The 12,245-nt window shown below is 53.8% G+C and overlaps 1 protein-coding gene across 1 annotated transcript; it reads left to right on the forward strand.

Annotated features, from left to right (window-relative positions):
- Window positions 1-2,288: 2,288 nt before the first annotated feature.
- BZA05DRAFT_475399 (uncharacterized protein) lies at window positions 2,289-2,885 on the forward strand. The gene is made up of 2 exons (XM_051488185.1): window positions 2,289-2,526; window positions 2,582-2,885. The coding sequence occupies exon 1, from the start codon at window positions 2,316-2,318 to the stop codon at window positions 2,517-2,519; it is 204 nt and encodes a 67-aa protein (XP_051337774.1). The 5' UTR covers window positions 2,289-2,315; the 3' UTR covers window positions 2,520-2,526; window positions 2,582-2,885.
- Window positions 2,886-12,245: the final 9,360 nt, after the last annotated feature.

The following is a 12,245-nucleotide window of genomic DNA, read 5'->3' on the forward strand; positions in this document are numbered from 1 at the left end:
GTCACTTCATGCGGGTGTTCCTTACTGGCTCTTGATTTCTGGGGTGTATGCCTTGTCTGTTCAGCTTGACTCGCAGCCGCCACAAAGTCACAGACAGCCGGCCAGGGGTCTCGACTTTGTGGCGCTATTCCCCGTCCGGTTTCGGTGGGAGGCTGAGGAGTATTAGATGTATGCAGTAACTCATGTGCACGGGCAGGAGGCTGATGCCAGAGAAAGACGTGCCACTCAATCACAGAAAATCAGTCATTCTCAACGTGTCGACCTAAGAGAACACATGCACAAAAGCAAGCCAACGACACCCAGGGAGGGCTAGGTGGAAAGCAATAGGGAACCGGTATCGAGCTCGCAGCCAGCGGTCCGGGAAAGCAGGGTGGAAAAGGATATATAACCTGCCATGTCCTACTATGTAAGATCTAATGCAATGATGAATAAACAAAACAATTTCCAACGACACACAAGGGTAGGGGCAGAAATTGCGGCGGCGGAAAGCGTGGCGAGGGCGGAAGAAGAAAAGAAAAAGAAAAGCAAGAGCTGAGAGAGAAATACCCTACCCCTCGTCCTCCCCGAATCCACTCGGCCTGCTTCCTGCTCGCCCAGACATCGGACCCATCGGCAATGGACCGGGAGAGCGGGAGAACCACGGCGAGGAAGAAGATAAAGGACGAAAGGGGGAAGCGGGTCAGGTTGACCTGGAAAAACACAGGCGGCAGGAACGAGGAACTGGTTTTTCGAGGGCTCTTTCGCCAATGCCTCTCCAGGCCGGAAAGCGGCGGGCCGAGAGAAGGAGAACAGACGAGGAGAAAGAGAAGGTAGAGGTTGGTCGTCTATTCTGTAGATGATGATGAGAGAGAGATAGTGTGAGTGAGAGCGAGATAGTGTGAGTGAGAGCGAGAAGACCTCTCAAGTTCGCTCCCTCCCCGCTGGCTGCCCATGGCATGATCCACACTAACTACATTCGTTTCCTCTCACTGCCGACAGCTCCTCCATCACTTCCTTCTCTCGCCACCGAAACCTCTATCACTTCACCACACTGAATTTCTAGGTCGAGTCCACAGGATATTGGACTGGACTAAAGCTGGATTGACGAATACCTTCCCTCATTCATTCTTTCTTCCGTTCTCTCTTTCTTGCCGGTGTTGAGTGGGGAGGGCTGAAGGCGAGCAATAAAAAACCCGTATCAAGCCCATATCAAGCTCGTGACCAGCGGGCTGGAAACGGATATGTATCTGGCATGATCTCTGCATACCAAGGTCAAATGCGATGATGACCGAACAGAAAAAAAAGCTAACGACATGCATCTTCTCCAGGCCGCAAGTCGAATATCCCAAGCGAAAAGGGCGCGGATCTAGTTCCCTTGGGTGCCCAGCCACGCGGAGATCGCCAGCAAGATGGTCAGTGGCTTCCCTCAGCACAACTAGCCAGTGTTCGACATAGTCTGACCCGTCCGTCGTGAACCTTGAACTGGACTGGACTGGACTGTATCTTGGCAGTCCGTCCGATCCGGACTATGTCGAACACTGAGCTGTATTAACGAGTACCTTCACTCATTCACTAATTCATCTTTTCTTTCTCTCTTTCCTGCCGGCGTTGAGTGGGAAAGGCTGAACGGAGCGCAATAAAACAACCCTATCCAGCTCGTGGCCAGCAGTCCGCGTGACAGCGGGGTGGAAACGGATAGGCACCTTTTATCTGGCATGATCTATGCATACCAAGGTCGAACGCACTGATGACCGAACAAAAAACAAAAAAGCCAACCACACTCATCTCCTGCAGGCCGCAGGTCGCAGGTTGAATATCGCACGCGAAAAGACGCGGATCTAGATCCACTGGGAATGCCTAGCCACGTGGAGATCGCTAGCAAGATGGCCGGCGGCATCTCTCAGCACGTCTAGGCTACAACCGAAGACCGGACACACCCTTAGCGGATGTCACTGAAACAGTTGCCGATCTCCTTGGGGTGAAGGCCGATCAAGACGTGCCAGGGTCCTGAGCTGTTACATAGCCGTGTGAGACCACTTCCCAGTGATATCGCGCCTCAGGTGCGCATGCGCCTCAGGTGCGCATGCGCCTCAGGTGCGCATGCGCCAGTGACCGGAATACCCCCTTCGATCGCGCTTGGCAAATCGAGTACCGAGTGATATGCTATGCGAGGTGCAACCACGACACTCCGGGAATAGTCGATTGCTGGCTCCCTCGACTTTCGGCCCGACTCGACTTCGGCGGCAATTCGAAGCCGACCTACTCGAATTGAACGTACTCAGGTGGTATTCAGAATGTCGCTGGGGCCACACAGATGATCCAGATAAGATGAAGATATGAAGATCCAGAGTTTAGGCCCAACAGAGGGTCCCGGGAAAACGGCGGCCATCATAACTACTATCATACCTAGTAGTTCCGGGTGCGAGTTCTGTTCTGTTCGACTCGACATGGAAACCCGCCCATGCACGCACCCGCCGAGCCACAACCAAGTCTGCACAGCTTCATCGTTCATCATGGGACCCCGACGACGCGGCCGCTGAGTGCTTGGTAAATCGTGAGTGCGCACTTTGCATTCTCTCATACGCTAAAGTTGAACCTCTAGGCAGAAGCCAATGCGGTAGTTACATCAACCTGCATATGCAGCTGCAGCCTGCAGCAGTGCTGGGCGTGGACACCAACCAACGAATGCGTACCACCACCTCATCGTATCGATCATCTGTACAGAGCTGTTCGCCTTGCGAATCATACGGTAGTGGTTGTATGATAGCAGTATCAATTCAGCAGTGGTGGTGGTGATGGTGGTGGTGGTGGAGAGGATGTACGTACTCGTGTCTGCGTAGGTACTCCCTCCCTTCCCTCCCCTCCCCATGCGAGTATGCGCGCAATCCTCAGCGAAAAGCTCGCGGGTATTTATCTCTGCCCACCCGCCCCTCCCCCTTCCGTCGTACATTCCCACTGCCATTTTATGCTCACGCACACGCACACTTACGCACACACGCACACACACGGCTCGAGAACGAATTGTCAAAAAACAAACCACAGACCAGACATCTTCCTCCCACCTCCACCACCTCCTCCACATCTGCCTCCAGCTCCTTCTCTCCCAGCGGCCAGCTTAAATATGGGATCCTCCACCGCCCAGTACCCCCCACCGCTCCGGGGTGCCACCTTCTCGGACCGCGACCCTACCCCCGGCATCAAGCATTACGACACGGGCGCAACACAGTCGTCGCAGGCGACACGAGTCGGCCGGCATAGCGGACAGTGGCTGTTCAAGGGATGGCGGCAGCTCCTGAGCCGCAGCGATCGGAGGCTTCACGCTCACAGCGAGGAGAAGTGATCACGGCACCGGTTACGCACTTGCGATACGATCATGGACTGCGAGAACGGGGGTGGTTGACGGGGCTTCGACTCTTCGAGGCCGTGGACGGTACATAGGACTTATATTCTACCGGTAGTACTCACGGTTGGGGGGTTAACTACTGCGGTCTTTCTTTTTCTTTTCTTTTCTATTCTTTTCTTTTCTTTTCTTGTTATTATTCCTGGGTTTGGTCTGGGGGAGGACTCGTCACTCGCTCCTTACGTTCCTTATCGTTTCTTTTCTATGTATCATGGGCTTTTTCTTTGCGAGGTGTTTGGGTTTTGGGGGGGTTTGTTTTTTGCTTCCACTAGTCGTTAGCTAAGTGTCTAATTCCTTTCCTTTCCTTTCCTTACGATGTATGTACCCAGGTGTATTTCTGGTGGCGTGAGCTTCGCTATGTACCGACCGGCGGCGAGGCGGGGGTGGTGGAGGGGGAGGGCTGGTAAGATTCTGGAAAGAATAATGTACGTAAGAAACGGGCACATTACTCTAGTTTCGTCGATCTCCCACTCTATCTAAAGCATGTACCGGTATCCATGCTTACTGTGGAGTCTGCACTCAGCACTCTACTTCACCGGTACCTACATGCGTGATTAAATCGCTTGATATGTAGACTACATACCATCTCCGGGTTCACGAATCCTACCCTACGCTACTAGTTAGTAAGTATTTAGTAGGTACTCTACTTTATTCAAACCGTATCCCGACGACGCCCGCCCTGTTTCCTGTAACCCGTTTCGTGTTTCCCAGGCCCGCCCGCCGTTGAGCTCTTGGGACCATGGTCCGTCACCGCTTCGATCGAGTCCACGTCCACGTCGGCGAATTCTCGCACACATGCAAATTGCGGGGGGGGGGGGGGGGGGGTGAGCAGTTAGCACTGAGTCATGCCCCTCGTGCGGACCAGGGGACCAGGGATTTCTGGGGTACTAACTAATGACTGCGCATTCGGCTCGGCGTAAGGCTGATAGGTGAAATCGATCAGCGGTAGCAAGGGTGCGTTAGTCAGTGGTTGGTAGGTAGGGATGCTTGGCATGGCATCCGCCGACGACGCGGGCTTGGAGGGGGAAGGAGGGGGGAGGGGATGGGGCATGGCAGCTTAGAATGATGGCCGATAACACGAGGTCCGGCGGGGGAATACTGTACTCTCGGTATCTCGTCGTCGACTCGTCGGGTGAACTTACCCAAACCAACGACGTCGCCAACGATTCCGTCGACGAAAAACCGGGAGCCCCGTGCTACCCAAGAGACAACTCTATCGTGCATACGAAGGGAAAAAAGAAAGTGAACCATACGAGCGCGGGGATATACATATGTGAGTACATACATACATACCTACACACGCACCCACAGGCTCGAGCGAGCGAGCGAGCTGCATCGATTTCGAATACGTGGCACCAATAGAAGGAACGCATAAGTCGCGCGGCGTCATCTCCTATCGATCACGGGGGTTCAACATCGATAGCATCAGAAGGGAGTTTCTGATGGTGTAGTGGCCCTGATGTTTTCGTGGGTGAATATCGACAAGAATCGATGTGTTGTGGGTGTCTGTCTGTCTGTCTGTGTGGAGTGAAAATCACGACAGGCATGCACAACATGTTGGTTCCTAGAGCAGAGCAGATTAGAGTAGAGAAGGGCAAAGTAGAGAAGAGCAGAGCGGACTAACCATCGATATCAGCCTGTACCAACCAGCTGTTCGTGATGCCGAATGGCCTTTCCCCTCTGTCCATTGGCAATCGGTGGCTCAGCCGCTGTCCCGGCCAATAGAACGGCAGCTGAGCTACAAACGGCAGCTGAGCTACGGATTGCAGCGGAGAGGGAGTGGATGGACTTTCGACGCCGCGAGTACTGCATATAGCCCCCGTGGGCGTGTGGGCACCAATACAAAGGATTTCCGAATCATCGCATCCCCGCTCCGTTTGCAGAATTCATGTCAGGAAAACATCCCAAATTCAATGCGGAAACAAAACTCGAAACAGCGATCCCGTCGTTAAAATCCCCCCTCCCCATCGGTTGCATCCAGGTGGGAAGAGGCTGGTGTGCGCACGCCAAGCAGCACCGAACGCACGTATCGCATCATGCCGATTTTGGTGCCGAAGGTGTGATGCGTGATGTCTGCGTATACAAGTTATCATTCGGCTCAACCGATGCAGGTGGGATTACATAAGGGAGGCGTGGTAACGTACCGAGAGAATCGTTGGTTATAGAGATGCATACGATGGACAGGCGTCCATTGCAGTACTGTGACAACCGATCGAGAGCGATACCGGCGCTCTTTAAGGTACCTGTACATATGTGAGTATGGATGTACGTATGCACCTGCATGGAGTCTGAATGACACCGATCTGGACGGGAGGGCTGAAAGTCGCAGCTGCAGTCGAGAGCTCGGGAACGTTGCCATCCCACTCTGTATGTACTCTACATACCTTTCCATCAGCAGTGAGCTTCCAGACGATCCAATCCGATCCCATCACCTTATGTACTTGGCTCCTTCCGTCGGTCGGCCATTCTCAGATCCTCAATGGCCCCCTGAGGCTCTGACCGCTTGCTCGGTGACACAGTTCTCCAGTACAAAGGAGCTCAAAGGGGGATTCTGATTGAGTGCACTGGCGACCAATCTGTACTGACTAGGATTGCAGCACGCCCCCCGCCCGCTATGGAGGTGCGGGCTTGAAGGAGTGGCGGCGGCCGCCGAACGTTCGTTGCGACGTATCCGAAATACATATCATAAGTAGCACCCATGGAGCTGGGATGGCAAAGAAAAGAAAAGAAAGATGGTGCATAATCTCCCCCTTCTCCTTCTGTTCATCGAGGAGCAGACGTTCACGGAGAATGGGAAAGGGGACATGTCGAAACTGCAAAGGGAAAATGCGATCGGTGTGCATTCTCCAACCCAGTTTGATTTGAAATACGACCGCTGTTGATTGCTGTTTAGGCGTCCCGATACGAGTCAACCCTCATGAGCATTCAGCTTGCAGCATGTATGGATGACAAACGCCCGCCTAGGCGAACCAACGACTCCTCACCAGTCTCCAGAGGAGCTGTTGTCTTTTGTCTGCGGGGGTTTCAAGGGGGTCTGGAGAATTCCTTTTCCACAGAGATATTTGCACGGATGTGTTGAGACGACAGTGGCAGTTACCGGTGGCCAACCAACATCGACAGCGTTGCGACAGAAGACACGATGGTCGGAAAGCTGAGGAATCCGTGAAACGGTGACCCCGCTACGTACCTATAGGTAGTAGTGCCTCGAGGATTCGAAAACTCGATCGGCTGTCTCACTTGGCTGGATGTTGGTAGCCTCATTCAGGATACTCGCATGCGACGCCGGCGGAATACCTCTCTATTAAACACTGCGGGCCCTTGGTCTCGAAGTGGAGAACCGGCGAGAGCGTTGGAACGGTGTCTCGGACGATCCAGGGGATACGTTTTCGCCGGCCGGCAGCTAACTATAGTAAGGGTGTGTGTTTCTTCGCGGATGCGTAGGTACGTACTAGACATGGATCACCCACTTCCCGTGTCTTTCTCTCTCCCGCAACCGGGTCTATTTAGTTCCCGGGTCACCTGCCATGCTGGATGTATGTACATACCCGGTAACATGCTTGACGGCAGAGCTTGGCAGTGGTTCCGACGGGTGAACCGATGCTGATCAGAGCGTGGTTATCGCTCGATATTCGACGTTGGCTCGTATGTACGCCTAGATCGCGGCCGTGCATGCTGACTTTCCGGCTCTTGGTTCCGGCGGGGCGCTTGATGGCTCTGTCCGTTCGTCCGAAGCCATGGACGGACTGGTACCAGCGTGTTCATCCGTCCAGTGGCGGGGACAGTACTGGTATCAGCATTTTCGTCCGTCCAGTGGCGTGGACAGGACTGGTACCAGCAAGTTAATTCGTCCAGTGGCGTGGGCACGACTGGTCTGTCCTGCGGAGGGCTTGGGCCGTCGGGCGGACTGCAGTCGACTGCATGGACTAGTACCTGTGGGAAGGGGATCGGAGACAAGGCGGCGAGAATTGAAGGGCACGGCGACGAGTCGAGAGGAGACCACACACAGAAGAAAGAGGAGGTGGAGGTTGATGGACTATTCTGTAAAGGATGATCAAGAAAGAAGAAGAAGAAGACGACCAAGCCATGCCCGCCAACGTTGAAGCCCACTACTAACCGCATTCGCTTCCTCCCGCCGGCAGCTCGTTCATCGCTCCGCCACACGCGGACTCTAGAGCGCCGCTTGCAAAGCTCCACTCTACTAGTAATCATCTCCACAGCGGGGCAGCGAGCATTTGTTCCATCTCCTGATCAATACCATCCCTCGCTGCATTCCACCAAACTAATTAGCCCCATCGCAGCGGTGTGTTACTGACGGCGGCACTGCGGCATCTTCAAGGGCTGGAGACATCTAGCCCTGGCCGCCGTCCGGACTGAACCCACACCGAGCACTGTGTTTAGCTGTATCTCCGTACGTGCAGCTGGGCTATCGCGGGCGGGCGCGGGCGGATTTGGTGTGCCCCCTCCTCCCCGCCCCAATTTTGTGCCCCACTGTTCGCTGCTCAGAATGTGATTGGAAAAATTGCGTGCGAATGTCTCAAAAATGCACCTCCGGTTACAAGACACAGCCGACCAGGTAATCATCAGAATGTCTCGATATGTATCACCAACCACCAGGTGTGGGGCCGGGCCGGCGGTCATGCAAGCCTCTCATTGAAGCTATGTACCCGTCGCATCATCGAGCTGACGTGCCGCCTTCATTTTCATTGACGTGCAGCTGAATAGTAAAGGGCCGTAATCCTGTTTCTTTATTTTTTTATTTCATTTTTTTTGGCCATGGGCACTCGTATTCGTGATTCATCGGGTTCCATTCGGGGGGCGTGGATAAGGTCACGAGTGACTGGTGATGATGCGATCCTGTTGGTCGGATCACTTACCAGTCGGAAGCCGGCCAGCCAGAGGCTGCGATAGTTAGCGCCCATTTTTTTTTCTCTTTCGCATGTCCTGCCCTTGAAGATAAAAGGTGACTCCCCACTCCCCCCTCCCCCTTCTGCCGAAAAGATCGCCCTTTCAGCCTCACCTGGTACTCCATGGGCGGGGTGCCCTGATCCAGATATCGGATAAATCTCAGAGGGTTAATTGGTTAGTTAGGCAGTCATAGTACGAGCTCGTTATAGTACGCACCTTCGGAAAATGAGCTTAAGCGGCGGGGGATGATTCGAGGAACTGTTTGTTGGGTCGATTCTTATCTTCCAACTTTCGCCACACTAGTGTAGTTAGTTAAGAAGTTATAGTACTATAGTAGACACTTCATCAGCCGATGATCATGGCTTTAATCGTCGGGGCGAGAACCCCACGCAGCCACCAATCAGAGCGAAAACTCGGCAGGCAGGCAAGCTCACATTTTGTTGGGGCGGTGGTACATAAACATGCATGGTAGTAGGTACAGTACATACCAGTATGATCATCCTCCCTGGTGGTTGCTGGAACAGTTTTAATCTCTGATCCGAACTCATCACACCTCACATCTCCCCCCGGAGGGCTTTCCTAGGTGGAGATATCCTATGCGTAAATCCTATATGCGTACCGTATGTGCCCACAAAATGGTCACTTTTTGGGCTCAACCGTGGAAGCGATAACCTGGGGCCCCCGGGAATCCCTGAGGTTCAGGAATCGGGACTGGCTGCGGTCAGCAGCATTCATGCGTTCCCCACAGCTCACCGCAGCCGAATAATCTGCTGCGAGTGCGAGTACATACATACATACCTAGTTCGTTGCGGATGGAAATGTAGGGCTGTTGTGGGTTAGGTATCGGTATCGGACGCCGGTAGCCCGGCGGAAGTGAAATGCTTCGCACAGTGGGCTAGAAGATGCCAATAGCCTATATAGACCAATTCGCGGTCTTTCGTGGATGTTCCGAGTGCTGGTATGTATGTGCATACTATGGGGAGGCGAGTACCTAAGAAAGTTCGAAGTGGTGTGGCGGAACGAGAGGAGGAGCTCTCGGTGAGAGAGGAAGTGAAGGGGGACTCCTGTCGGCGGGAGGAACCGAATGTGGTTAGTAGTGGGCATGAACGTTGGCAGGAATCACCGTTGGCGGCCATGGCGGGATCGACCGAGTGGGCCCGGCGGGGTCGTCTACTTCTTCTTCTTCTTTCTTGATCATCCTTTCCAGAATAGACAATCAACCTCTATCTCCTCTTTCTTCTGTGTGTGCTCTCCTCTCAATCCCACCTCCGGCCTGGAGGGGTGTTGGCACGAGAGCCGTCGACAGAACACCTCCTCCTCCGGAAGGACCCTGCAGATCTGCGCACTTTTGAGTGAAATATCTCAAGTCCCTGGGTTCATCACGGTGCCGGCATACCTAGTTCTGCTTGGGCGGTTTGTTGCGGGTATGTACCCTCGCTAGATAGCCCCAAAATAAAAGCAGCCCGGAACCAGCAAGTTGTTTTAGCCCGTGCTGACTCCTGAGCAGTGAGATGAACTGATATCATATACTGGAGCTCTTGGGACCTTCCGTTAGCAACGGGGGAAGGTGGGGGGCTGCAATGATATGCACCAGTGGAACTATACGTTTCGGAGGTCTCCCCTCTTTTCGCCGCCTAGAGTACGTATGTGCTTGGTGTTCGCCGTTCACCGTTCACCGTTCAGTCACCTCCGGCCTTGCTATTTCCCACCACCAGCATCCTATGGCACGAGAAAGCTGCAAATGGTCTCAGTCATGGATTCGGAAGACGGCCAACATATGTACCATCATCCGGTGTGCACCATATACACGCTGCGGAATAACTAGCCTTAGTCAAATCCCTATGCGTGCAGTGTGCATGCAAGATATGGGTTGGAACCCTCGCAGAAACACCAAGCAATATCTGCTGGTGAATGATCCGGCCGGCCGGCTTGCGACCAGTACTGTACAGAGGCAGCACCGTTAGCTGCCGTCCAGCGTGACACTGCAAGGTGGAGGTGGAGATGGTGTCGTACCATCCGGGTCACGCAACACACTCCTCCTACATACATACAACGTTGGTTAATAGTACAGACATTCCCGCTAAGCACTCAGCACTCAGTGCTGCAGTGTCAAAAAGCTCCTACTTGCCTACCTAGACCACATACACTGCGATCTGCTCGTGCATGCTGATGGAGTATGTAGTCAGCAAAGGTGAGGCTAACCCCCACCAACGCTTAATGCCTGTGGGGCTTCCTCGTATATTAATGGGTGCAGAAAATCATGTCAACGTTGTCATTCGTTACGCCGCCGCCCCAGACACCTCAGTGCGGTTTGAATACGACGATGGATCATGAGGAATCCACTGAGACATTTCCTAGCTGGCTGGAGTCGTCGCTTGCCTCGTGGCACGGCTACTATGTGCTCACGGCGCCCTAACTACTTGGTCGGGACAAACACTCTGCGGGTCCTTCGAGCCTGCCGCTAGTTTGTCGGAGCAAATGCGAGTGTTTCTCACCGATCTCTGGACGTGGAGACGGACGAGGAGGATCTTATTTCCGGCCACCTCTGAGGATATGTACGGTATGCAGCCATCGTTGATGTTCATATGTATGTACTAGCTCTGGGCTCTTCAGCATCGACTCCACATCTCCCAGGAATTGTAACATGGGTACCGGTAGCAGAGCTCCCTGGGACATCGGTGGGATTGGCTGGCTGCGGCCACGCGTCTGGGTAAGGGATCCCTCTCGCATATCAGTATGTACATATAATCGATACCCGGTGTGTAGCCTGCCTCTGAGTCGGATGGGTGGGCAGCACTGGCCAGCACCTCGAAGCTTCACTGACCTCTGAGGCTGCAAGGCTTACCTAGCATGGAATCTCCCGAGCGGGATCGGTGGCGGCGATCCGGGCAGGGCTTGGGGAGATGGGTGAAATTGGCGACCCTTTTTCTCGTGGGGAGTATGTACATCCCTAAGTACATGGAACGACTGGATTCCCAGGCACTGGTTTCCGGGAGATAAGATTCAATAATATCTATGTAAGTACGTTTGAGATCGATCTGCTCTGGAGGTCCGGGTATCTTTCAGTCAGGTCCCTCTGCTGGATGCAATTCGCCCCCCCATTCATCCTCCCTGATCGGATCAGATATAGCAGCGAATCTGTGCTCTTCGACGGGACTGGCACCACTCACAACCGCTTCAATCTCGCCGTCCAGTCACACCAGCGTATTGCCTGCCGCCAATCCTAGCTGGACTGGACTAACCAACAAGCCGCCCTTTTTTTTACTTGTTTGCTGGTTCCGCTGCATCGTCCAGGTGTGGATCGAGTGAACCCGCCCCCACTCGAGTCACCCCTATCGTTTGGGCTGGATCTCCGGAAGAGCATCTTCGAGGCAGCCATTGGGCGCCAAATATTCTGCATGGTCTATAGGATCCCAACAGAGAGGTAATCTAGGTACCAGCCTAGCCCCCTTGCCCCCCCTACGTTTTTCGGTTGCAATGCAGCGATCCTTCAAATTGCCAATGGCCAATGGAGCACCAGAACGGACCGGAGAACCTTCTGTCACAAAGGGGCCTGTGGCGCCCTGGGTTGGCTCCTCTGATTTCGGTAACTCATGTTGCACTGGAGCCTGGGATCGAGATCCGCGATGCATGATGACCGCATCTAGGGCTATTGCAAGTATCCACCCCACCTCTTGAATGGTTCCGACTAGTGAGCCCCTCCCCTCCTCCTCCCCCGGCGTGTCCAGACTCCAGAATGCCATAGTTTCAACATTTTCCGGGCTAGGATATTTCCTCAGGCTCTCAGAGCCCGTATGTATGTCTTCCGAGAAACCCACCATACACGCCACGGAAGGCGAGATCGAAGTCGCGACGTTAGGATATGGGTATGTACACAACACGATATGACCCGTCAACAGTAGCAGCAGCAGCAGCAGCTATGCAAATATGACAGGTTTTTTTCTTCTTTTTTCCCCACCAG

The sequence above is a fragment of the Tricharina praecox genome, assembly GCF_024521635.1.
Source record: "Tricharina praecox strain CBS 144465 chromosome Unknown BZA05scaffold_19, whole genome shotgun sequence".
In the NCBI taxonomy this organism is placed as follows: domain Eukaryota; kingdom Fungi; phylum Ascomycota; class Pezizomycetes; order Pezizales; family Pyronemataceae; genus Tricharina; species Tricharina praecox.